The sequence below is a fragment of the Pan troglodytes genome, chromosome 3 (assembly GCF_028858775.2).
Source record: "Pan troglodytes isolate AG18354 chromosome 3, NHGRI_mPanTro3-v2.0_pri, whole genome shotgun sequence".
Taxonomy (NCBI): domain Eukaryota; kingdom Metazoa; phylum Chordata; class Mammalia; order Primates; family Hominidae; genus Pan; species Pan troglodytes.
In genome coordinates, this window is record NC_072401.2 from 1,437,969 (window position 1) to 1,464,471 (window position 26,503).

At 49.2% G+C, this 26,503-nt stretch overlaps 1 protein-coding gene across 4 annotated transcripts in view; it reads right to left on the reverse strand.

The window, feature by feature from the left end:
* RNF212 (ring finger protein 212) overlaps positions 1–26,503 on the reverse strand; it is a 64,036-nt gene that overhangs the window by 10,486 nt on the left and 27,047 nt on the right. For 2 of the 4 annotated variants that reach the window (XM_016952718.4, XM_054683677.2), the window contains 5 exons: positions 23,795–23,853; positions 19,466–19,518; positions 19,318–19,366; positions 17,541–17,586; positions 10,224–10,287 (listed from right to left, as the gene is read on the reverse strand). In XM_016952718.4, coding sequence (XP_016808207.1) covers positions 10,224–10,287; positions 17,541–17,586; positions 19,318–19,366; positions 19,466–19,518; positions 23,795–23,853 — 271 coding nt within the window. Of the gene's footprint in view, positions 1–9,617; positions 9,765–10,223; positions 10,288–17,540; positions 17,587–19,317; positions 19,367–19,465; positions 19,519–23,794; positions 23,854–26,503 lie in introns of all 4 variants that reach the window. The other 2 variants (XM_024355953.3, XM_016952722.4) reach the window with 2 other exon arrangements.

Genomic DNA, 26,503 nt, shown 5'->3' on the forward strand with positions numbered 1-26,503 from the left:
GCCAGAAGACAGAGGAATGACACATATACCAAGTGCTAAAAAGTCAACCAAGAAAATGTATCTTCAGTGAAATTATCCTTCAAAATGAAGACAAAGACATTCAAATATGGAAAAAAAAATGAAGCGAACTGACTTCTAGCCAATCTTCCCTGCAAGAAAAAACTGGAAATGGTTAATATGTTGTGAATGATGGAATAAAATATTTTTTTCCTCTAAAGGTCTTTAAGAAACATAAGTTTAATTCAGGAAATAATGACAACACCATATTGTTAGATTTATAACACATAGATCCCATATATATGTACATAAATACATATGACAAAGCAGGTGGGAGGAAGCGGAACTATATGGAGCAATGTGGTTACGTTCCACTGGAATTCAGTCGGTGTTCACCTCAGTGAGTGTTCACTGTGGTGAGTTCAAGATGCATGTTGTAATCTCTAGAGGAATCACTGAAATAATAAAGCACACAGATAAAGTATCAACAGGAGAACTAAAATGTGTTAATTAGTCTGCTTGGGCTTCTGTAATAAAATACCACAGACTGGGTGGCTTACACAACAGAAGTTTATTTCTCGCAGTTCTGGAGACTGGCAAGTCCATCAAGATGCTGGCTGATGTGGGTCCTGGCTTGCAGACAGCAGCCTTCTCACTCTGTCTTCATACGGCCTCTTTTGTGTGTGTGCAGAGAGTTAGTAAGCAAGCTCCCTGGTGTCTCTTTTGTTTTTGGAAAATTTATGATGATACAATTTCCTACCTTAACCATTTTCAGTGTACAGTTCACTGGTATTAAATACATTCCTAATGCTGTGCAACCATCACACCACCCATCTCTATAACTGTTTTCATTTTGTGAAACTCCCATTAAACGAGAGCTTCCCACCCCTCCATCCCACAGCCCCTGGCAGCCACCATCCTACTTTCCGTCTCTACGATCTTGACTACCTCACACACATGGACTCACACAGCATTTGTGTTTCTGCGACTGGCTTATGCACTTAGCATAGCGTCCTCAATGTTCATCCACGCGGTAGCGTGTGCCAGAGTTTCCTTCCATTTTAAGGCTGAATCATAGCCCACTGTATGGAGACACACATTGTGCCTATCCATTCATCTGATGGATACTTAGATGGCTCCCATGTTTTAGACACTGTGAATAATACTGCTACGATCTTGGGTATACAAGCATCTCTTAGAGACCCTGCTTTCAATCCTTTTGAGTACTGAATTGAAATGCAGCATCATCTGGGAATTGTGTTTTTAAGTTTTGGAGGAAAGGCCACACTGTTTTCCACAGCGGCCACACCATTTCACATTCTCACCAACAGTGCACATGCTTCCAATTCCTCCGCGTCCTTAACAACACTTGTTATTTTGGGTTTTTAAAAATGATTACAATAAACATTTATTTAAAGGAAAACATCTGCAGACCAAATAATTCTGAAGTTTGTTTCAGGTTTAACCATCTTCATAAAAATACTTTGAGGACAGCTGCATCCACAGACTTCAACTATGTGATTACTTCTTTGTCCATTCTCCTCTCTCGTTTTCTTTTTTCTTGAGACAGGGTCTCACTCTGTCAACCAATCTGGGGTGCAGTGGTATGATCACTGCTCACTGCAGCCTTGACCTCCCAGGCTCAGGCAATTCTCCCACCTCAGCATCCCGAGAAGCTGGGACCACAGGTTTACGCCACCAGCCTGGATAATTTTTTGTAGAGAGGGGGTTTTGCCCAGGCTGGTCTGGAACTCCTAGGCTCAGCTCCACCTCGGCCTCTCAGCTTCCCAAGTCGCTGGGACTACAGGTGTGTGCCACCACACCCGGCTAGTTTTGGCATTTTTAGTAGAAACAGGTTTCATCATGTTGGCCAGGCTGGTCTTGAAGTCCTGACCTCAAGTGATCTGTCCACTTCAGCTTCCCAAAGTGCTGGGATTACAGACATCCGTGCCCGGCCTGTTTTTGTTTTTAAGAGACAGGATCTTACTCTGTCGTCCAGGCTGGAGTGCAGTGATGCAATCATAGTTCACTGCAGCCTTGACCTCCTGAGCTCAAGCAATCCTGCCTCAGTGTTCCAAGTAGCTAGGACTGCAGGTGCGATTTTTTAAATATATAGTAGCCATCCTAATGGGTGTGAGATAGTATCTTGCTGTTTTTTTTTTCTCTTGTAGATGAGGTCTTGCTATGTTGCCCAGGCTGGACTCCGTCTCCTTGGCTCGAGCAATCCTCCCACCTCAGCCTCCTGAACAGCTGGGACTACATGCATGAGCCACTATACCCAGCTCTTGCTGTAGTTTTGATTTGCATTTCTCTAACGATGAACGATGAGTATCTTTTCATGTGCTTATTGATCATTTGTGTACTTTGCCTATTCAAGTCATTTGCTGCCCTCCGCTTTCTTTTTTCTGAGACAGGGTCTCACACTGTCACCCAGGCTGGAGTGCAGTGGCACAATCTCGACTTACTGCAACCTTTGCCCCCCAGGCTCAAGCAATTTGCCCACTTCAGCTTCCTGAGCAGCCGGGACTACAGGTGTGTGCCCCCATGCCTAACTACTTTTTAAGTTTTTTTGTAGAGATGGGGGTTTCACCATGTTGCCCAGGCTGGTCTCGAACTCCTGAGCTCAAGCGATCCTTTTGCCTTGGTCTCCCAAAGTGATGGGATGACAAGTGTGCACCACTGCGCCCAGGCTTTGCCCATTTTTGAATCAGGTTGTTCGTTGTTAAGTTTTAGTTCTTTATGTATTCTGGATTGTAATCCCTTATTGGATACATATGATTTGCAAATATTTTCTCTGATTCTGCAAGTTGCCTTTTTACTCTATTGATAGTATCTTTTGATGTGGAAAAATTTAAAATTTTTATGAGGTCAATTTGTTTAATTTTTTTGTTGTTGCCTGTGCTTTGGTATCATATCCAGGAAATCACTGCCACATCCAACATTGTGAACCTTTTGCTCTATGTTTTCTTAAAAGAGTTTTATATTTTATAGTTTTAGGTCCTTGATCCATTTTGAATTAACTTTTGTACATAGTGCTGGAAGGAGTCCAACTTCATTATTCTGCAGGTGGATATCCAGTTTTCCCAACACCATTTCTCGAAAAAACTGTCCTTTCCCCCACTGAATAGTGTCTTCCTCCATTGAATAGTGTGTTTTGTTTTGAGGACATGAATCTTATTGGCTTAGAGCTAATTTAACTTTACCTCCTAAAGGTTCTAACTCAAAATATAGTCACATTGGAGGTTAGGGCTTCAATATATGAATTTTGGGGGGACTCAAATCAGTCTATAGCAAAATGGTATGATACAAATATTTATTGCAAACAAAGGCAGTTAAGGAGATACTGATAAACTAAAAATCCTGTCATATATAAAACAAAAAACAGCAAGACAGCAGGCACAAATCCAACCACAAAAATTAATAATTATATAAAATATCAATGGACTATCAAATCAGAAAGTACAGATTATAATAGATCAAAAAACAAGATCTAACCATATGTTGTCTATCAGAGGCACATCATGGATTCAAAGACACAGGCAGGTTGAAAATAAAAGGATGGAAAAAGATATACCATGTGAACTATAACCAATATAAAAATTAAATGAAGAAAATTCCACCGTAAAAAATAATGAAATACCTAGGGCCGGGTGCAATGGCTCACACCTGTAATCCCAGCACTTTGGAAGGCTGAGGTGGATGGATGGCTTGAGGCCAGGGGATCGAGGCCAGCCTTGTCAACATGGTGAACTCCGTCTCTACTAAAATTACAAAAATTAGCCGGGTGTGGTGCTGCACGCCTGTAATTAATCCCAGCTACTTGGGAGGCTGAGGCACAAGAATTGCTTGAACCCAGGAGGTGGAGGTTGCAGTGAGCTTAGATGGCACCACTGCACTCCAGCCTGGGCGACACAGTGAGACTCTGTCTCAAAAAAAAAACAAAGAAATACCTAAGTGTAAGTCTATCAAGAAAGTACAAGGCCTGTACAGTGAAAAGTGCTGAGGATTCTTGAGAGAAACTAAAGAAGCTCTAATCAATGGAGAGACGTAGCACATCTAAGCACTGAGACAGTTAAAACTGTGAAGATGGCAATTCTCCCCACACCGATGTAGAGATTCAATCAATATCAAACTCCCGGCAGACTTTCTCTGTAGAATTTGACACTATCCTAACATTTATATGGAAATGAAGAGAACCTGGAATAGGCACAATTATGTTGATAAATTAAGAAAAAGGTTAGAGGGCTATGCCGTCTAATTCCAAAACTTACTGTAAAGTAAAAGTAACCAAGATATTGTGGTATTTGTGAAAGGAGAAAATATACTCATCGACAGGGTCCGGAAGAAAGCCCTCACTGGCCGTTCTGCTATTTATTCTCCAATGCCTCTGTCTCCTTTGTCCTTCTATTGTCTTGATTGTCTTTAATACATGCTTTACAACGTCATGTAAAAATCCCTCTTGATTTTTCAGCTGTGTTTTTAGAGTTGTGTTTGCTGTGGTTGCTTTAAACAAGTCTAATCTTCTGCTCCACTGTTGCTCCATCTCCTCGCTCTTCCTTTGTGCTTATTATCCTCTATGTTACATCTATTTGTTATAACTCCAACAATACAGTGTTATCATTGTTGCTTCAATGTTATGTTTTGTAAGGTAATGAGAAGATAAAATAATTAACAATGCAGTCTCTTATTCTCATCCCATATTCACCATTCCCCATGCTCTTCATTCCTTCTAACAGATTGAAGTGACTGTGTGGGATCAACCTAAATGCCTTCCTTTACATTTCTTGTAGGGCAGGTCTATTAGCAATGAATTCTGTTTCTGTTACTCTGTGAATGTATTTAGTCTTCATTTTAAAATGTTAATTTCATTGGATACAGAATTCCTGGTTGAGGTTTTAAAAATGCATTTTGAACATGACCATATCTGGGAGGATTTTAGCAGAAAATACAAACCTCTGAACAAAATAGAAATCTATGAATATGGCTGCACGCAATGGCTCACACCTGCAATCCTAGCACTTTGGGAGGCTGAGGCAGGTGGATTGCCTAAGCTCAGGAGTTTGAGACCATCATGGGCAACATGGCGAAACTCCATCTCTACTAAAAATACAAAAACAATTAGCTGGGTGTGGTGGTGCATGCCTATGGTCCCAGCTACTTGGGAGACTGAGGCACAAGAATCGCTTGAACCTGGGAGGCAGAGGTTGCAGTCAGCCAAGATTGCACCACTGCACTCCAGCCTGGGCGACAGAGCAAGATTCTGTCTCAAAAAAAAAAGAAATCTATGAATCCTTATTGTTATAAATTAGTGAATACATAGATACCTGAATTGGGTAAAAGAAAAAGCTCTTCTTTATAGTAGAATGACAATTAATACATATAGAAGGAACTGTGGACATGGAAAAATTGCTATGAGGCAGTCATTAGGTGGCTGATTGTTGGGGGGTGAGGCCGGATGAGGCAAAAGGTATCAGTGTCATTTGGACTATCTCTCCACAAGATACTCATCCATTATGGGGGACACAGTGGCTGCAGTGAGAAAGCCTGATAGATGCCTGTGTGGTCAGGCGACCAAGGTGAACATCCTCCTGGAGGAATCAGGAGACCAAGGTGAACATCCTCCTGGAGGAATCAGGCGACCAAGGTGAACATCCTCCTGGAGGAATCAGGAGACCGAGGTGAACATCCTCCTGGAGGAATCGGGCGACCGAGGTGAACATCCTCCTGGAGGAATCGGGCGACCGAGGTGAACATCCTCCTGGAGGAATCACGTGACCAAGGTGAACATCCTCCTGGAGGAATCACGTGACCAAGGTGAACATCCTCCTGGAGGAATCGGGCGACCAAGGTGAACATCCTCCTGGAGGAATCGGGCGACCAAGGTGAACATCCTCCTGGAGGAATCACGTGACCAAGGTGAGCATCCTCCTGGAGGAATCAGGAGACCGAGGTGAACATCCTCCTGGAGGAATCAGGAGACCAAGGTGAAGATCCTCCTGGAGGAATCAGGAGACCAAGGTGAACATCCTCCTGGAGGAATCAGGAGACCGAGGTGAAGAGGAATCAATCAGGTGACTAAGGTGAACATCCCTGTGGCAGAACAGGTCACCTCTGTGCTCTGATATGATGTGCTAAGCAGAGCAGTAGCATTTCTGGGGCATTCCCGCCAATAGAGGATGGTCTGGTCTCCGGAGGAAATACCAGACAACCCAGGTTATGGGTCACCCTTCAGAATTTAAGGTCTTTATTCTTCGAAACTGTTGAGGACAAGAAAAAGAACTATGAAGAAATGTTCCAGTCCAGAGGAGAGAGAAGAGATGTTACAGCTGGATGTAGCTCATCTTTCCATGAGATTCTTGACCAGAGGAGAAGAAAAACTCTGTGGTGACAGCTGACGGGATGGTACAGCTGTGTCAGCGTGGACGCCTGGCCTGAGTTGTGGGTGGTTTCGTAGGACTGCGCTGTGTCAGTGTGGACGCCTGGCCTGAGTTATGGGTGGTTTCGTAGGACTGTGCTGTGTCATCGTGGACGCCTGGCCTGAGTTACGGGTGGTTTCGTAGGACTGCGCTGTGTCAGCATGGACGCCTGGCCTGAGTTATGGGTGGTTTCGTAGGACTGTGCTGTGTCAGCGTGGACGCCTGGCCTGAGATGTGGGTGGTTTCGTAGGACTGCGCTGTGTCAGCGTGGACGCCTGGCCTGAGTTATGGGTGGTTTCGTAGGACTGTGCTGTGTCATCGTGGACGCCTGGCCTGAGTTACGGGTGGTTTCGTAGGACTGCGCTGTGTCAGCATGGACGCCTGGCCTGAGTTACGGGTGGTTTCGTAGGACTGTGCTGTGTCAGCGTGGACGCCTGGCCTGAGTTACGGGTGGTTTCGTAGGACTGCGCTGTGTCAGCGTGGACGCCTGGCCTGAGTTACGGGTGGTTTCGTAGCACTGTTCTGTGTCAGCGTGGACGCCTGGCCTGAGTTACGGGTGGTTTTGTATGACTGCGCTGTGTCAGCGTGGACGCCTGGCCTGAGTTACGGGTGGTTTCGTAGGACTGTGCTGTGTCATCGTGGACGCCTGGCCTGAGTTACGGGTGGTTTTGTAGGACTGCGCTGTGTCAGCGTGGACACCTGGCCTGAGTTACGGGTGGTTTTGTATGACTGCGCTGTGTCAGCGTGGACGCCCGGCCTGAGTTACGGGTGGTTTTGTATGACTGCGCTGTGTCAGCGTGGACGCCCGGCCTGAGTTACGGGTGGTTTTGTATGACTGCGCTGTGTCAGCGTGGACGCCTGGCCTGAGTTACGGGTGGTTTCGTAGGACTGTGCTGTGTCAGCATGGACGCCTGGCCTGAGTTACGGGTGGTTTCGTAGGACTGTGCTGTGTCAGCGTGGACGCCTGGCCTGAGTTACGGGTGGTTTCGTAGGACTGTGCTGTGTCAGCGTGGACGCCTGGCCTGAGTTACGGGTGGTTTCGTAGGACTGTGCTGTGTCAGCGTGGACGCCTGGCCTGAGTTACAGGTGGTTTTGTAAGACTGTGTTCTTGGTTTTTAGCGATGCTAGGGCACCACATCGGTAACGTGCTCAGTGGTTCAGAGAAATACCAATGATGACAGATTGGGAGCAAATTAACAAAATGTTAACATTTGGGGAATCTGGGCAAGGGAGATGTTGGAGTTTTGTTTTTTTTTTTAATACTATTCTTACAATTTTTTCTGTGTGCTTGAAGTATTTTCGAAAGAAATTATTTTAAAAACTAGTTTGTTTTTTTAAATACTGTTCTTACAATTTTTTCTGTGTGCTTGAAGTATTTTCAAAATAAATTATTTCTAAAAACTAAGTTGGTTTTTTAAATACTGTTCTTACAATTTTTTCTGTGCTTGAAATATTTTCAAAATAAATTATTTTTAAAAAACTAAGTTGGTTTTTTAAATACTATTCTTACAATTTTTTCTGTGTGCTTGAAGTATTTTCAAAATAAATTATTAAAAAAATTCATCTTACAACATACCTCAAGATAAACTCCAAAGAATTTGGAAGAAGGTAAACATTAAAAACTAGAAGAATTCTGTTCTGTGAAAGATAATGTCAAGAGAACAAAGGACAAGCCACAAAATGGAAGAAAATATTTTCAAGATACGTATTTATCTGATAAGGAAATGTCATCCAAAAAAAAGACACACAAAAAAGAAATGTCATCCAAAATATACACAGGACTCTTAAAACTCAACAATAAGAAAACAATCCAATTAAAAAATGGGCCAAATACCTTAAGAGACACTTCAGCAAAGAAGATATGCAGATGAAAAATCAGCATAAGATGCTCCTAGTCATATGTTATCAATGAAATGCAAAATAAAACAGCAAGATACCGCTACATACCTATCAGCTGGCCGAAATCCAGAACACTGACATCATCAAATGTGAGGACGTGGAGCAACAGGAACTCTCATTCGTTGCTCGTGGGAATGCGAAAAGCTGCTGCCACTTTGGAAGGTAGTCTGGCAATTTCTTTCAAAACTAAACACCCTCTCACCATCTGATCCAGCATTCACACTCCTTAGTATTTACCCAAAGGAGCTGAAAACATGTCTACACAAAACCCTGGCACATGGACATCTATAGCACCTTAATTCATAATTGCCAAAACTTGGAAGCAACCAAGATGCCCTTCAGTAGGTGAATGGATAAACTATGATACATCCAGATAATGGAATATTATTCAGTGACTGAAAAAATGAGCTAGCAAACCATGAGAAGAGATGGGGGAACCGTAAGTGTGTATTGCTAAGTGAAAGGAGTCAATCTGAGAAGCCACATACTGTAGAATTCCAACTCCAGGAGAAGTCTGAAAAAGGGACCGTAAAAAGATCAGTGGCTGTCAAGGGTTGGTGGGAGGTGGGGGAAGGATGAACAGGTGGCGCACAGAGGATTTTTAGGGTGTGGCACTATTCCATATGCTGCTACGATGGGGATACATGTCACTAGATATTTGTTCAAACCCATAGAACATTCGACACCTAGAGTGAACCCTAATGTAAACCATGGACGTTGGGTGATAATGATGTATTCATGTAGGAACATCAGTTTTAACACATGGACTGCTCTGGTGGAGGGTGAGGATGACGGGGGAGCTGTGCGTGTGTGGAGTCATGGGGTATATGGGAAATCTGTACCTTCCTTTCAATTTTTCTGTGAACCTAAAACTGTTCTAAGAAAAAGTTTTAAAAACCACCCAGTTAGAAAAAAATGATTTAGGTATGTGAAAAAAAACTCCCTAAGCTGAGAACCTATAAAATAAAAGGGATAATAACAATAGATATGAGTACATAAAAATATTGTCTCTAAAATTCAAAGGTCAAATATAAAATTACAAAGCAAATTGGGTAAAAGGTTAATATCCTGCACACTGAGGGCTTCCACATAAATGACAAAGGAATAAAGCAGATAATTCATAGAAAAAACACACAGGAATAAATTGAAAACACTCAGAATCATTAATAGTCACATAAATGCAAATCAAAATGACTATTTCCTTTCAAATTGGCAAAGAGGAAACACAACAGACACAGCGTGTGTTCTGAGCGTGTCCAGGGTGCCCTCAGCCTGCTGGAACGGAAACAAGACGGCCCTTTGTACCTCAGCATATATTGGAAGTGTTTTAGAGTTGGTGAGTTCCCCGTGCCTTCCAGAACTGAACGCTAGGAGGAGCAGCCAGTGAGGACAGACGTCTATGCAGAAACATGGTGAACCTCTGGAAATGACACACTCTCCGGGAACAGGGGGCTTAGACAAGGTCAACCATGGGATGAAACAGAAAGAAGCTGTTAGATGTGGCCCTGCGGGAAGACGCAGGAGACAGCATGTGGGGAGACGGCCTGTGTGGGCTGAGGTGGATGTGTGCTGAGGGGTGAGGGAGGGATTCACTTTGAAAATGGACCAGCAATTCAAAGCCAATTACCAGGAAGCAAACCCAGTGACACTATTTTTGTTTAAAACCAAGAGGACATAGAATGCAAAGGAGCCAGTTATCTCCTGTGACTTGTTACACAGTCATCAGGAGCTTCTCCCTGGAAGGACTCAAAAGCTGCACCATTTTGGTGAATATGTAGCCTCCCATGCACCTGGTGGAAGGACAGCACCCCCTTGGGTAGGTTCTGACGGCTTTGATTAAACATGACCTTTCAGGGAATGCATTTTAATCTATGCATGTATCGGTCTGAGGTTACAGGACATTTTACTTACCCATTCGTCCATCTTGAGGTGGACTAATCACGGAGATTCTCGCAGGGCCGGCTGCTATCTCGGACTAAGAATGCAACAAGAAAACAATGGGTAAAATTCCAATATTGCGGCTTACGAGATTTGGACTCCCACTGTCTGTTAGGAACACATTTCCCGGAACCCCATCTCCCTCATCTTTATCGCCCTCTGACAAGTTCCTGTCTAACTTGATTCTGTGTTCATCTCCCGACTCTGCCTGCTGGTGGTAGAGGGGGTGTGGGTGGGTATTACCTGTTTGATTCCCTCTGTTCCACCAGGGCCTAAAACAGTGAACGGATAAAGGGCTCTACTAGGAATTTTAGGTGAAAAAAAAGTTTGCAGCTGATGTTAGAGAATGTGAAATTCTGAGTAAATCATTCTTGGGTGCATAATTTTGTCACCTTGAAATCCAGATGCTGATGGACAGGTTGGAGCTAATGCTGCTCAGAGCTGTGTGTGCTGGGCCCTGCTCTGTGCCCACCCTTCACTCTATCCAGCAACCACGAGGTCGCTTCTGCCACCATCCCTCCTCAACCCACAGGAACCTGTGAACCCAGAGCTGCCAGCGCAGGTTCTGAGACTGGTAAGGGAGGCTGCTCTGCTCTGAGCCCCTCCTGCCTCTCAGTGCGACCTGGGGGCATGGCAAGGTGCTATTTCTAGTTGCTGCCCCTTCCTGGGCTCGCTCCTCTGGCTCTCCACTCACTGCTGGCATCTCCTGTTCCCAGGCTCCTTGCCTCACCCCGCTGGTCCTCAGGCTCTGCCGCCATCAACTGTGCCCCGCCAAGACCTCTGCTACCCACTTTCCTGGCTTCTGCCCCCGGCACAGCCACCCCACAGATCCTTTAATCCACAGGCCCTTCCAGTACACCGTGGAAGCCCCTCTGTGTCCTCGTGGTCTCTCTACCAGCACAGGAGTGCCCTGCTCCAGGGACACTCTCTGCCACACCCTTGGCCCTACCCTGCCAGTCCTCCACTCCTACTCGCTGGCAAGACTCTAACCTTGGAAGGACGGACCCCCCTGCTTGGCATGGCCCTCTGAGCTGCCTGCAGGCCAGCTTTCTCATGGAGCTGTCCACTGAGCACATTCCCCATCCACCTGAAGCTCATGACCTCACTCCTACCCCCAAGAAGACAGAATCTTGTGAAATCAGGAGCTTTTGTCTCTGTACCTTCAGCCTCTGCCTGCCATCCTGTGAACACCAGACATATTCCTGCCTCATCAGGACAGGCTCCAGGTACTTCCTTTCACCTGCCTGGAGTGCTGCTATGCCATCATTTCTGGATCCTTCCCATCCGCTAGGATGTCTTCAATATCAAGTTCATCCTAAGAATCCCCTTGACATCACCGTCCCTTCGAACTACGTTCCATTTGCTGCTCCATTTAGAGAAAATCTCCGCAGAGCGTTCAAGTGCTGGTGTCTTTCCCCGTCCTGGTGCTGTCTGACAGCTGTGAGTTACAGAAGACAGTGGTGCAAACCTTTCTTGTAAATGGGCCATGGCAGACTTGGCTGGGCAAGACACTGGTTCCTGCCACGTGTGAGGGGCTGTGTACGCATCGGTGTGTTCACATCTGCATTTGGCTGCCTACACGCATGTTTGCTCTTTGGATTCTCCTTTAAACCAGTTTTCACATTTAACTGGTGTATTAGGCCATTCTTGCACTGCGATAAATACCAGAGACTGTGTAATTCATAAAGAAAAGAGGTTTAACTGGCTCATGCTTCTGAGGGCCGTACAGGAAGCATGGCAACAGCTGCTTCTGGGGAGGCCTCAGGAGGCTACAATCAGGGTGGGAGGCCAAGGGGGAGCAGGCGTGTTGCAGGGCGAGCAGGCAAGAGACTGGGGGGTGGTGCCATGTACTTTTAACCAGCCAGATCTCGTGAGAACTCACCCACCATGGCAAAGACAGCACCAGCCACCAGGGATCTGCCCCCATAACCCAAACTTCTGCTACCAGGCCCCACCTCGAGCACTGGGGATTATAATTCCACATGAGATTCGGGCAGGGACAAATATCTAAACTATATCAGCTGGTTTCCCTCATTAACTAATAACCTTTTTTTTTTGAGACAAGGTTTCACTGTCGTCCAGGCTGGAGTGCAGTGGGGCAGTCACTCACCTCACTACAGCCTCAACCTCCTGGTGGTGATCCTCCCACCTCAGCTTCTCAGTAGCTGGGACTACAGGTGTGCACCACCATGCCCAGCTAATTTTTTGTAGAGATGGGGTCTTGCCATGTCACCCAGGCTGGTCTCAAACTCTTGGGCTCAAGGGATCTGCCTGACTCAGCTCCCAAAGTGTTAGGATTACAGGCGTGAGGTACTGTGTCTGGCCACCTCATAAGTTGAAGGAAGTGTGTGAATGGTATTCACTTTGTATTTGTGAGTCATTATTTTACCTTTTCAAAAAGATATGTTAATCCTGGTCAATTTTACATAATAGAAAATGCCGTGCTCATTTAAGGTTAACAGCCTTAACTTAGAAATTATCCCGCCAAGCCAGACACCTTAGTCAACACTTCCATCTGCATGTGAAGGCAGACTCTCCCTCGCCTTCCCGGGCACCTTGTCCAGGAGGGTGGGGGCCTTAGGCTCTGCTTCTCCTCCTCCCCAGTGCCAGCAGCCTGAGGTCCCCAGGCCTGGAGCAGCAAGGGTGGAGGAGGAAGGAAAAGAACCAATCCCCTCTGGACGGGCCCAGCTGTGCCCCAGGCGCTGTCATGGGATGGCGCTGGCTTTGCTTCTCCGAGTCCACCCAATGAGAGACCCTTGCACTGTGGCCCTCCCTCTGACGAGCCTTTGGGGCAGGAACCCCACCAAGAGCACCCCCGATACTGCTCTTTCCCATGCAGCCCTGAACAGTGTGGGAGGTTCACCTCGAGAGAGGCCTGCACACCGCTCTCTGCAGGCCAGAGAGACCTCAGTCTGCACAGGCAACAGGTGGTGTCCCAGAACCTCTGCTCAGGCTGAGGGTTACCAGGAGCACCTCTCACTCTAGGCCATCATGTGGGGCAGGGAGGACGGGAGCTCTTTCCAAAGGAACTGCTACACACATCCACTCCAGGGTAACAAGGCGTTTCGGGAGGTGAAAAGTTGGTTTTAGACACTTTCCTTGAAATTTGCATTCTGGTGTGGCACAGGGGTTGGCAAACTATGGCCTGCAGCCTGTTTTTGTTAATTAAGTTTTATTAGAACACAGTCATGGTCATGCCTATTAGCTTCCATACTTTCTATGGTTGCTTTTGCAATTCCATGACAGAGTTGAGTAGCTGTGGACTGTCTGGTCTGCAAAGTCCAAATGTTTTACTATCTGGCCCTTTACAAAAATGTGTGCTGGCCGGGCTGTAATCCCAGCACTTTGGGACGCTGAGGTGGGCAGATCACGAGGTCAGGAGTTCGAGACCAGCCTGACCAATATGGTGAAACCACGTCTCTACTAAAAATACAAAAATTAGCCAGGCATGGTGGTGCGTGCCTGTAGTCCCAGCTACTCGGGAGGCTGAGGCAGGAGAATTCCTTGAACCCGGGAGGTGGAGGTTGCAGTGAGCCGAGATCTCGCCACTGCACTCCAGCCTATAGGCAATAGAGTGAGACTCTGTCTCAAACAAACAAACAAAAAACAAAAAGCAAAAGACAGAAAATGCCCATGTCTGGTCTTTGCCCCTCACTTAGGAACTTTGATTCATTACATTCTGGTTCCTCAGCAATAATTTCCAACAGTAGCACCTAGTGAAGTGTCAATCAATTTAGCCTGCCAGTCTTTTCTTTCTTTTTCCTTTTTTTTAGAGACAGGGTCTCACTATGTTGTCCAGGCTGGTCTTAAACTCCTGGGCTCAAGTGATCCACCTGCCTTGGTCTCCCAAAGTGCTGAGGTTATAGGCGTGAGCCCGACATGCCTGCTGCCTGCCAGTCTTGAGTATTCTCTATCCTCCTCAATTACTCAGATCCTAAGGAAAGGTAGAAAGCTGACCTGACAGAACAAAGTTCTTCCTCCTTAAGCTGTGGGGACTTGGAGGCTCTGAGTTCATCCGTGAAACAAGGCCCTAGTGCAGCAAGGGACAGCTGGAAGCAGGTGTCCGGCCTTGGGGGAGCCAAGGCAGGTGGTGGGGACCTACAGGGACCCAGGGGAGGGCTCCATAAGAGCTTCCAGCAGGGCCTGAGGGGGCAGGTGGGGTCCTCGATGTGGGCCAGTTGCCTAGGGAGGAGGTGCACCCATAAGGAAGCGTGTCCCTCTGGAAGCACGGCTCCCGTGTTGCCGGTGGGTGTGGGCGTGGCCATGAGGATGGCGGAGGTGAGCTGGGCAGGGAGAGGATGCGTGTGCTTGACCCAACTGCCAAGGAACTGGCGTTTCTCTTTCACGGAAGCTGTGGCGGCTCTTCGTTCCCTACTGGATCCAGTTCTGCCTTCTTATTCTGACTCCGGGTCCCTCCATCATCCGGCTCCGGGTGTGATTACCCATGCCACAGGGCTGCTACACGACTGAGTTCATATCTATAAAGGGCTCGGAACAGTGCTTGCCAATGAGCCACACTGTGTCGCACAACCCGAAGCAACACATAAATCAAATAAGCCAATAACTGGCACTGTGGAACACAGGCATTCACTGCCGCTAGAACACACTCAGTTTTCCTGCCTTTGCTCCTCGGCCCCCTCCTGCCCCACAGGCTTCTCAAGTCCTGATCCCTCCTATGGGGTGCAGCTCACTCTGCCCTGAGTCCTTCCCAAACTGCCTCCTCTCTCCCGTTTCCGAGCCGCCTGGTGTGTGGCCGATGTGGTACATCTGGCGCTGAGTTCTGCCCACCAGGACAGACGACAGGAGAGCCGGGCCTGGACTCTCCCTGAGTTCCGGGCAGGTTTCCTCTGGTCTTGCTTCTCTCCAGCTTGAAGTTGTTGCTTCCTGTTTCCCAGAGTCCTTAGCTTTTCTGACCCATTTCTTTTCCTGGGCTGACAAAGTTTACTGCTGTCTTCTTCAGCACTGTTTGTCATTTCATGAGACAGCAAGTGAAGGCAGGTAAAGCACAGGGCCACCAACTTTGCTGCCCTTTCTCCTTGACACCAACAGAGACTGACAGGGACCAGCACGGGACCAACATGGGACCAGCAGAGGATCAACGCAGGATCAACACAGAACCAACACAGGACCAACACAAGACCAACATGGGACCAACACAGAGTCAACACAGGACCAATACAGGGTCAACACAGGACCAACATGGGACCAACACAGGGTCAACACAGGACCAACATGGGACCAACACAGGGTCAACACAGGACCAACATGGGACCAACACAGAGTCAACACAGGACCAACATGGGACCAACACAGAGTCAACACAGGACCAACATGGGACCAACACAGGGTCAACACAAGACCAACATGGGACCAACATAGTCAACACAAGACCAACATGGGACCAACACAGGGTCAACACAAGACCAACATGGGACCAACATAGAGTCAACACAGGACCAACATGGGACCAACATAGAGTCAACACAGGACCAACATGGGACCAACATAGAGTCAACACAAGACCAACATGGGACCAACACAGGGTCAACACAAGACCAACATGGGACCAACATAGAGTCAACACAGGACCAACATGGGACCAACATAGAGTCAACACAGGACCAACATGGGACCAACACAGGGTCAACACAAGACCAACATGGGACCAACACAGGGTCAACACAGGACCAACATGGGACCAACATAGAGTCAACACAGGACCAACATGGGACCAACATAGAGTCAACACAGGACCAACATGGGACCAACACAGGGTCAACACAAGACCAACATGGGACCAACACAGGGTCAACACAAGACCAACATGGGACCAACATAGAGTCAACACAGGACCAACATGGGACCAACATAGAGTCAACACAGGACCAACATGGGACCAACATAGAGTCAACACAAGACCAACATGGGACCAACACAGGGTCAACACAAGACCAACATGGGACCAACATAGAGTCAACACAGGACCAACATGGGACCAACATAGAGTCAACACAGGACCAACACAGGGTCAACACAGGACCAACATGGGACCAACGTAGAGTCAACACAGGACCAACACAGGGTCAACACAGGACCAACATGGGACCAGCAGAGGATCAACGCAGGATCAACACAGAACCAACACAGGACCAACACAGGACCAACATGGGACCAACATAGAGTCAACACAGGACCAATACAGGGTCAACACAGGACCAACATGGGACCAACACAAGGTCAACACAGGACCAACACAGGGTCAACACAAGACCAACATGGGAACAACACAGGGTCAACACAGGACCAACATAGGACCAACACAGAGTCAACACAGGACCAACATGGGACCAACACAGGGTCAACACAGGACCAAGATAGGACCAACACAGGGTCAACACAGGACCAACATGGGACCAACACAGTCAACACAGGACCAACATGGGACCAACACAGAGTCAACACAGGACCAACATGGGACCAACACAGAGTCAACACAGGACCAACACGGGACCAACACAGGGTCAACACAGGACCAACACAGGACCAACATAGGACCAACACAGGGTCAACACAAGACCAACATGGGACCAACAGGGTCAACACAGGACCAACATGGGACCAACACAGGGTCAACACAGGACCAACATGGGACCAACACAGGGTCAACACAGGACCAACATGGGACCAACACAGGGTCAACACAGGACCAACATGGGACCAACACAGGGTCAACACAGGACCAACATGGGACCAACACAGGGTCAACACAGGACCAACATGGGACCAACATAGAGTCAACACAGGACCAACATGGGACCAACACAGGGTCAACACAGGACCAACACAGAGTCAACACAGGACCAACATGGGACCAACACAGAGTCAACACAGGACCAACATGGGACCAACACAGGGTCAACACAGGACCAATACAGGGTCAACACAGGACCAACATAGGACCAACACAGGGTCAACACAAGACCAACATGGGACCTGCATGGGAACAACACAGGACCTGCATGGGACCCTGCCAACACCTCGTCCGCATTTGCTTTTGTTTCTCCAGATGCAACTGCAGTCCTGGCCATTCAGGCAGAACAGGAGCGTTCTCATGACCCAGCTTATAGCCACAGCCCACCCCTCTCACCCACGGGACCAGCACACGATGCAGGAGCACTGTGCAAAGTCTGTCTACTGTTGCACGAGAGGTTACGTTTTTCACTACTGAGGAAAATGGGAAATGCCACACGTCTGGTATACAGAGGAACTCGGCAGGAGACATGCACTTACTTTTCTAATCGGAGAAGGAGAGAGATCAACTTCCATCGACTCCAGTCTGTTAAACACATAGTGAAAGGCTTTGAGTGAGCCCAGGACTTACCTCTAACAACGTCAGTTGAAATACACACATGACGAGACCATGCGTAAATGTCTAAGTCTTCCTCTAGCTTCATGCTGCGGCCAGAGTTTAGCCACTTAGGCATCTGATCACTGCCATTTTCCTCCCTCTTTAGGGCCACCCGCCGTCTGTACTGGGATGTAGCCTCTCCAGGACAGAGGCCGCTGGCCGGCCCGCCCTGGTTGGGCTCTCCCTGGCATTCCTCTCTTGCACCTCTGCACACTCAGCTTCTCCCTCCAGACAACCCCTTCTCTTCTCTCTGCCAACACCTGCCTGGAGTCTGCTGGACTAGGATGTTCTGAGAGTGGGATCCCGAACTGACTTCTGTTATCACTCACTGCCTGGCCACACATACCACACCGTGCATGCTCAGTATGCACTAGTTCCTTCATTTGCCAAAGGCAGACAGGAAAACATCATCAGATTCATTTTGCGTTGGCCCCCTCCTAGCCCTGCCATCCTTATGGCTCGTGATCTCTGCGGAAAGAGGCTCACGCTTTTCCAACAGCTCCAGCAAGAGTCCCAGGGGTGACTCCCATTAGTCCAGCCTGTCTGGAGTGAATTCTAATTTTAGGTGGCCTCAGCACTCATTTTGAAGACAGGTTTAACTTTCTCATACCAGAGGCAGGGCTCAGTCACCTTCAACAGTTTCCAGTTCTCCACCCGCTCCCAGTGTCTCAGTGTGGTCCATCCGGACACTTGCCTCCCAGTGGCCACCCCCCTGTGGGAGGGTGGACAAAACCCACTTGGCTGGCCCCGCTGACCCCTCACCCTTCATTGACCGTACAGATGTACCACAGTGATGCCCTCAGTCACAGCGGGACCCCGTGGAGCTTGTGCCTGCCTGCTCTAAACCCACCAATTAAAACTCCCCACGGGAAACCTGCCTGGATGACGCCCTGAGCCCCAGTAAAGGTGCTGGCCCATGAGGCCCCCTCTCTGCCTGAGCCTTCTTTCCTGCCTCTTGCTACCTGTGGACAGAGCACTGTTCTCCCCACACGCGCCCTCCCTGTCCAGGACCTGTAAGTAATAAATCTGAATGTGTTTCTTATCACAGGGGTGGACTGAATTTGTGCCTTCCATCTGAAGAGCTAGGAGCTACCCCAGGCCGGGTTTTCTCTGGGATGCTGGAGGGAACATGAGGTTGGGCTCCCTGTGCCAGAGTGATGGCCAGGCAGGCATAGCCTGGAGATGGGGCAGACACAAGCCACAGGACATGTGCCAGTATGAACGTTTCCTGTGTGAGGGACCCCCAGCCATGGGTTGGGTAATGGGTTCAGGCCATCCCCCAGGTGAAAGAAGGATTCCATATAAGGCACACCAGGTCAGCCCCTTAATTTCCTGTTAGGGCAGGGCTGTCAGCTGCCGGGCACTGGAACCCCAGTTGAGCGGGGGGCACGCAGAACACTGGGTCACATGATCATTCCCAAACCAATCACTGTGGCTGCAGGATGGAGTGCTCTGATTGGCCGCCTGGGTCACACACTTAGTTTGGGACCTGAGCCTCACAGGGAGATGAAATAAGTACCAAAATGAGTTGATGTCCAGTCAACTGTATGGATTAGCAAAATCTGGGGGCTTGGAGAGGGGATGGGGTTGGGATGGGAAGGGAGGTGCAGAAGCGGAAAGACCTACGGGTCCTGTGATTTCTGCGAGCGACCCACACACCTGTCGGGGGCTGATGAGTGAGGTGGCAGCAGGCATCCGTGTGGTTTTGCTGGAAGAGTGATGACGAAAATGCCAGCGTCAGTGCATACAGCGTGATTCAGCAACATACATCTCTATTTTGTTCTCTTTCTGGCATGATTTTACTTACTTGAAACTGAACTTTTTATTGTGCTGAAAGCTGTTTGTTGTGATGATCTCATACTAAATAGATGGAGAAAAGGTATTGAATTAAACCATAAAAACTGACTTCCCCCCAGGTCATTCCAACTGAAAGTGTAAGAAGGCTCTGAATCAGTGAAATGTTCTTACTGGGTTTGCAAAGGGCATTTCACATGAATTCAGCAGTTCCCATAGCGTCCTGTGAGTCGCACGGCCCTGCTCCTCCCCAGCGCTGAAGCCAAGTGAACTCAACATCCCACTGCCATTTACATCACTGGCTCTTACAACTGCAACCGTCACTCAGCACATGGCCACCGCGGGTGTTAAAGGTGTGAAATTAAGACCTGACAACAGGAGCCACTAACGCACCAGCTTTGAAAGGCCACTAAGAGGCCAGCCATGGTGCCTCATGTCCATCATCCCAACACTTTGGGAGGCAGGGGTGGGAGGACTGCTTGAGCCCAGGAGTTGGAGGCTACAGTGAGCCGTGATTGTACTACTGTACTACTGCACTCCTGCTTGGGTGACAGAGCAAGAACTCATCTCAAAAAAGGAAAAGGAAGGTGAAAGGGAAGGGAAAGAAAAGAGAAAAGAGAAAAGAAAGAAAAACAGGCCAGCAAGAGAAATATGGACAAGTTACTTGGTCACGTTTTCCGGTCTAGCAACCCTGGACTGATCTCCACGACGGCCAGTAGCAGAGACCGCCTGCTGTGCCCTGTGACTCCCGGCCACAGAAGGCTGCTGCACCTGGGTCCTCTGTGCCTCACAGGGCCTGGTGGACATCCTGAGATGCACACGTAAGACTGGGGGAGCGTGTCTGTTTCTGTGGACACACTGAGGTGCATGACTGCAGATGAGGGGTGGGGCTGTCTCCTGGCACCGAGTGCCCGTCTGTGCTGGCTGGGTTTTGAGATACGAACAGTCTGCCCTCAGCAGTTTCAGTTTGGGACCAAGCTAGCTAGGAATAGGCAGTTGCACAACAGCTCAACCACTGGGGCCTCCGCTCTGAGTCACCTCCTAGAGCCTGCCCTGGCACTGCCCCTCAACCTCCTCACCCAGAGTCACTTACCCTGACAGCCTCTGTCCCGGCCCGACATACAAGCTCACTTTCTGCCTCCTCTTCCCCACACAGAAGCTCCCAGAGGACGGGCACTGGGCGTGTTTGGCTTACTCCGAATTGCCAGCCCCCAGAACAGTGCTGAGAATGCACCTGGTGCTCAGTAAACACTGGCTGCTGCGTGGCTGACTGTGGTGGGCGGAAGTACCTGAGCCTTCTGCGTCTGGCAGGGCCGTGGCCTGGCTCCTCTGAAGGGCACTTGCTCCTGATTCCAGACCACTCTAAAATGCACTTTGTTTCGTGGGAGCAAGAGGATGATGACAAAAACAACAACGACAACAAAAGTGGGTGGCACGAACGCCACCACAGTGAGGCTGGGCAAGACGGGGTCGGGGGCGCAGCGGTCTGGGGCAGGTCAGCTGGGCTGGCAGAGCACATGGGAATCCTCTCTGGAGGAAAATGCAGGCGATACCAGGTATGTAGAGAGTGGGATTGGCCTGTGCAACCTCACCAGAGATCAGCAGAAATATACCTCCCTCCAGCGAGAGTGGAAGAAAAGAAGGCAGATTTGGATTCCTGAGGATATCAGGTAAGGAAAATAAAAAGGCTGCCTGTGAAATGACTACATAAAAGACGAAGATGCAACAATGAGCAAGGACTATTTTCCAAATGGTGAAATGAGCAGGAATGTTCTCAAAATGTTAACTGTAATGGACAGAACAAAAACTCAATGGGGGCTGGGTGTGGTGGCTCACACCTGTAATCCCAGCACTTTGGGAGGCTGAGGTGGGCGGATCACCTGAGGTCAGGAGTTCGAGACCAGCCTGGTCAACATGGTGAAGCCCCGCCTCTACTAAAAATACAAAAATTAGCCAGGCGTGGTGGTGCTGTAATCCCAGCTACTCAGGAGGCTGAGGCAAGACAATCGCTTGAACCCGGCAGGCGGAGGTTGCGGTGAGCTGAGATCGTGCCACTGTACTCCAGCCTGGGTGACAGAGTGAGACTCTGTCTCAAAAACAAACAAACAAACAAACAGACAAACTCACTGGGGTTCACTGGCTTAACTTGAAAATCAGGGAGCTGGAAGAAGCAACCCAGCATGTGACCAGGTGGCCTAAAACAACGGAGATCACAGCAGAGGCTGACGTCGAGGGTGGGGAGCTGCAGGTTGTGGCTGGGGATGCAGAGAGTACTACTTGAAAAGATAATGGGCAGGAATTTTACAGAACTGATGCAAAACACGAATCCACAGAATGAAAGAAAATTATACACCAACAAGGAAAAAAATGAAAGTAATTCCACATTTTGTGCATTTTTTTTTTTTTTTTTGAGAGACGGAGTTTTGCTCTTGTTACCCAGGCTGGAGTGCAATGGCATGATCTTGGCTCACCGCAACCTCTGCCTCCTGAGTTCAAGAGATTCTCCTACCTCAGCCTCCTGAATAGCTGGGATTACAGGTGTGCACCACCACACCTGGCTACTTGTGTATTGTTTTTAGTAGAGATGCGGTTTCTCCATGCTGGTCAGGTTGGTCTCGAACTCCTGACCTCAGGTGATCTGCCTACCTTGGCCTCCCAAAGTGCTGGGATTACAGGCGTGAGCCACTGCGCCTGGCCCCTTTGATGCATTTCAAGTATCTGCCTTTCCTCTTGTGATGCTTTAAAGGAGGAATCTGCAAATGTTTCTGCAAAGGGCTAGCTAGTAAATGTAGGAGGCTTTGCTGTCCACATAAGGTCTCCGTTGCAATGTGTTTACAATCTTCTAAAAATGTAAAAGCCATGGTCAGCTTGGCGGCTACATGAAAATACATTGTGGCCGGGTGCAGTGGCTCACATCGGTCATTGCAGCACTTTGGGACGCTGAGGCGGGAGGATCACTTGAGCTCAGGAGTCCAAGACTAGCCTGGGTAACATAGTGAGACCCCATCTCCACACAAAATAAAAAAATTAGCTGTGTGTGGTGGTGCGTGCCTGTGGTCCCAGCTACTTGGGAGGCAGAGGCAGCAGAATCACCTGAGCCTTGGGAGGTTGAGGCGTGAGCTGAGATCACACCACTGCACTCCAGCCTGGGTGACAGAGGAAGACCCTGTCACGAAAAAAAAAAAAAAAAAAAAGCGAAGGAAAGGAAGGAGAAGAGAATACACTGCAGGCTGGATTTGGCCTGGAGTTCGCTTGCTGACGCCTGGAACACACCCTTCACAACACAAGCCCATGGCAACTCTTAGAACCCAAAATAACGACAGGGGAAAGAATCCCTTTTCACCAGAGGCAATCAGAACCTCGTGTCAGGAGCAGGGCCACCAGCCAGTGTGACTGGCGTCACCAGCTTCCCACAGGCCCCACGGCCCCAGTGAGGCCATGCCACGCACAGCTGCCTGACACAGCAGGGAGGTGGGCACCTGCACACACGCTGGAGGCTCACCCACCCCTACACACACAGCCAATGGGAGGCAGACAGGGTTCCTGACTCCTCGACCTCCATGTTAGTATGCAGCCAGCAAACGGGGGCTTGTGACTATTCAACACGTCTCGTAAAATCTAAGGCATCGCCGAGTGTAAGATGTGCCGCATCTGTGTATGACTGTGGTAACTGAACTCTGGCCTGTTATTGATTCCAAATTCCAGAAACTCTGAATGCAGTAAAACTGTATTCAGAACAGAGGCAATACGGCAAAAGCACGGATGAGCTAAAATGTACAAGAAAGGAGGGTTTCAAATGGCCAGATTTTCCAGATATTGAAAGGTAATGCTTTAAGTCCCCATTTTGGTTAATCCTAGCAACTCTGGATGTTTCTTCCTAAGATGCAACACCCATTCACAGCAGTGCCTTTATACACAGAACGTGCCACATATATGTACCTTTCGCAAACGGCTACGACTCCTGGCAGAAAGCAGGCAGCCAGGCTGCAGGTGGAGTCCCGCAGTCACTGGCTGCAGGGCCACCCCACCTGTGCTGGGTCACTCTGAGAGGCCAGGGGCACCTGCTGCTCTCCCAGGCCCCTCCCACTGCCTCAGCAATCACTGGGGCACCTGCCCCAAGGGGAAACCATTCATCTCTTTTTCACTTTTTCTTTTTTGTCTCCCTTCTTCCCTTCGGTTTTCCCACAGCATTTTTGCTCTGACGAAAGTTTCTGGTAAATGAACGAGCTCTTCCCTCTGCCTCTGCGGTCATCTTTCATTCTCGATCTTGGAGAGCCAGATGACCAATGCACGTGGCAGTGGGTGCCTCGACTGTGCACTCATGGGGGGTGGGGGGCCTTACCTTTGTAGTTGTTCTATCTGCAGCACTGACTTCCTAAGGGATTCTTCCAACCTAGAAATCTAAACATAATTACACAACCTCTTGTTATCAGACAGGCTATGCTGAGTGACATGTGACCCTCTAAATTTCTTAAACCCTGAATCAGAATGTGGGTTACTCTGCATGGAGTTGCCCTCGCGCTGCTCATGAGTAAATCTGCCTGGAGTTCCACCCATCAGACACTTAGGGAATCGGCCTTGGAGGCCATGCAGAGCGAAGTCAAACCCAAGCCCCAGGGGACAAATCTCAGTGCTGCACCCCACACAAGCCGGCAGGATGCAAATTCAGTGTCAGCCCTTCCAGGGGAGCACCTGGCCTCAAAGTCACACACAAGCACCTTCCATATATGGCCACTGCCAGGTCATCCCACGGCACAGCCTCTGCTGTCAGGCTGGAGCCCTGCCCCGTGTGTGGGAGCTGCCAGACCCCAAGGGAGTGACTAGAGTCTAGGATCCCACTGTCCAGTCTGTAATCATGGCTTATGCCCATCCTCCAGGTTTGCTGGGAGGATTAGGAGACAACGTACACAAAATATAACAAAATCTGAGCCCAGGCTCTCTCCTGCAAGAAGCCTCCAGGCAGGGTTTTGGGTGGCTGCCAAGGAGTATGATGGGGCTGTGGTGGCCTAGGAGGGGTAGGGGAAAGAGGATGGCATGAGGGTGGCAGGACAGGGGTGGGTGTGAGAGGAAGGGGTGGGGTGAGAGAAGAGGGGGTGGGGTGACAGAGGATGGGGTGGGGGTGGAAGGACAGGCGTGGGGGTGAGAGGATGGAGTGGGGTGACAGGATGGGGTTGGGGAGAGAGGATGGGGTAGGGGTGAGAGGATGGCATAGGGGTGGAAGGACAGGGGTGGGGTGAGAGGATGGGGTGGAGGAGAGAGAATGGGGTGGGGGGGAGAGGATGGCATGGGGGTGGAAGGACAGGGGTGGGGATGAGGGGATGGGGTGGGGTGAGAGCATGGGGTGGGGGCGAGAGGATGGGGTGGGGAAAAGAGGATGGGGTCGGGGAGAGAGGATGGCATAGGGGTGGAAGGACAGGGTGGGGGTGAGAAGATGGGGTGGGGGAGAGAGGATGGCATGGGGGAGAGGATGGGATGGGGGTGAGAGGATGGCATGGAGGTGGCAGGACAGGAGTGGGGGTGAGAGGACGGGGTGGAGGTGAGAGGATGGGGTGGGGGAGAGAGGATGGGGTGGGGGAGAGAGGACGGGGTTGGGGAGAGAGGATGGGGTGGGGGTGAGAGGATGGGTGGGGGAGAGAGGATAGGGTAGGGGAGAGACGATGGCATTGGGGGTGGCAGGACAGAAGTGGGGGTGAGAGGATGGGGTGGGGGAGAGATGACGGGGTGGGGGAGAGAGGATGGGGTGGGGGTGAGAGGATGGGTGGGGGAGAGAGAATAGGGTGGGGGAGAGACGATGGCATTGGGGGTGGCAGGACAGAAGTGGGGGTGAGAAGATGGGGTGGGGGTGAGAGGATGGGGTGGGGGTGACAGGATAGGTGGGGGTACCAGGATGGGGTGACGGTGATAGGATGGGGTGGGGTGACAAGGTGGGTGGGGGTGACAGGATGGGGTGAGGGTGAGAGAACCAAGGTGTGGGGGGGTGACAGGATGAGGTGGGGGGGTGACAGGACAGTGGAGAGGCTGACAGGACAGGGTGGGTGTGACAGGAGCAGGGAGTGGGTAATAGGATGGGGTAAAGGGGTGACAGAATGGGGTTGAGAGGTGACAGAATGTGGTGGGGGTATGATATGGTTTGGCTGTGTCCCCACCCAAGTCTCATCTCAAATTGTAATCCCATGTGTCAAGGGGAAGAATCTGGGGGAGGTGATTGGATCATGGGGGTGCTTTCCCCCATGCTGTTCTCATGACAGTGAGTTCTCACGAGATCTCATGGCTTAAAAGTGTTTGGCAATTCCCCTCCACCCCCTCTCCTGCCACTATGTAAGATGTGCCTTGCTTCCCCTTTGCCTTCTGCCATGATTGTAAGTTTCCTGAGGCCTTCCCAGCCAAGCAGAACTGTGAGTCAATTAAACCCCTTTCCTTTATAAATCACCCAGTCTCAGGTAGTTCTTTATAGGAGTGTGACAATGGATTAATAAAGAAAATTGGTACCAGTAGAGTGGGGCACTGCTATAAATATAACTAAAAATGTGGAAGCAACTTTGGAACTAGGTAATGGGCAGAAGTTGGAACAATTTGGAGGGCTCAGAAAGACAGAAAGGTGTGAGAAAGTTTGGAACTTCCTAGAGAGTTGTTGAATGGTTTTGACCAAAATGCTGATAGTGATATGGATGGTGAATGAAGTTCAGGCTGAGGAGGTCTCAGATGGAGATAAGGAATTTATTGGGACTGGAGCAAAGGTCACTCTTGCTGTGCTTTAGCAAAGAGACTGGAGGCATTTTGCTCCTGCCCTCAATGTCTGTGGAACTTTGAACTTGAAAGAGATGATTTAGGGCATCTGGCAGAAGAAATTTCTAAGCAGCAAAGCGTTCAAGATGTGACCTGGCTTTTTCTGAAGCATACAGTCATATACGTGTTCACAAAGAGATGATCTAAAATTGGAACTTATGTTTAAAAGGGAAGCAGAACATAAAAGTCTGAACAAAATTGCAGCGCGACCATGCAGTAGAAAAGAAAAACCCATTTTCTGAGGGGAAATTCAAGCCGGCTGCAG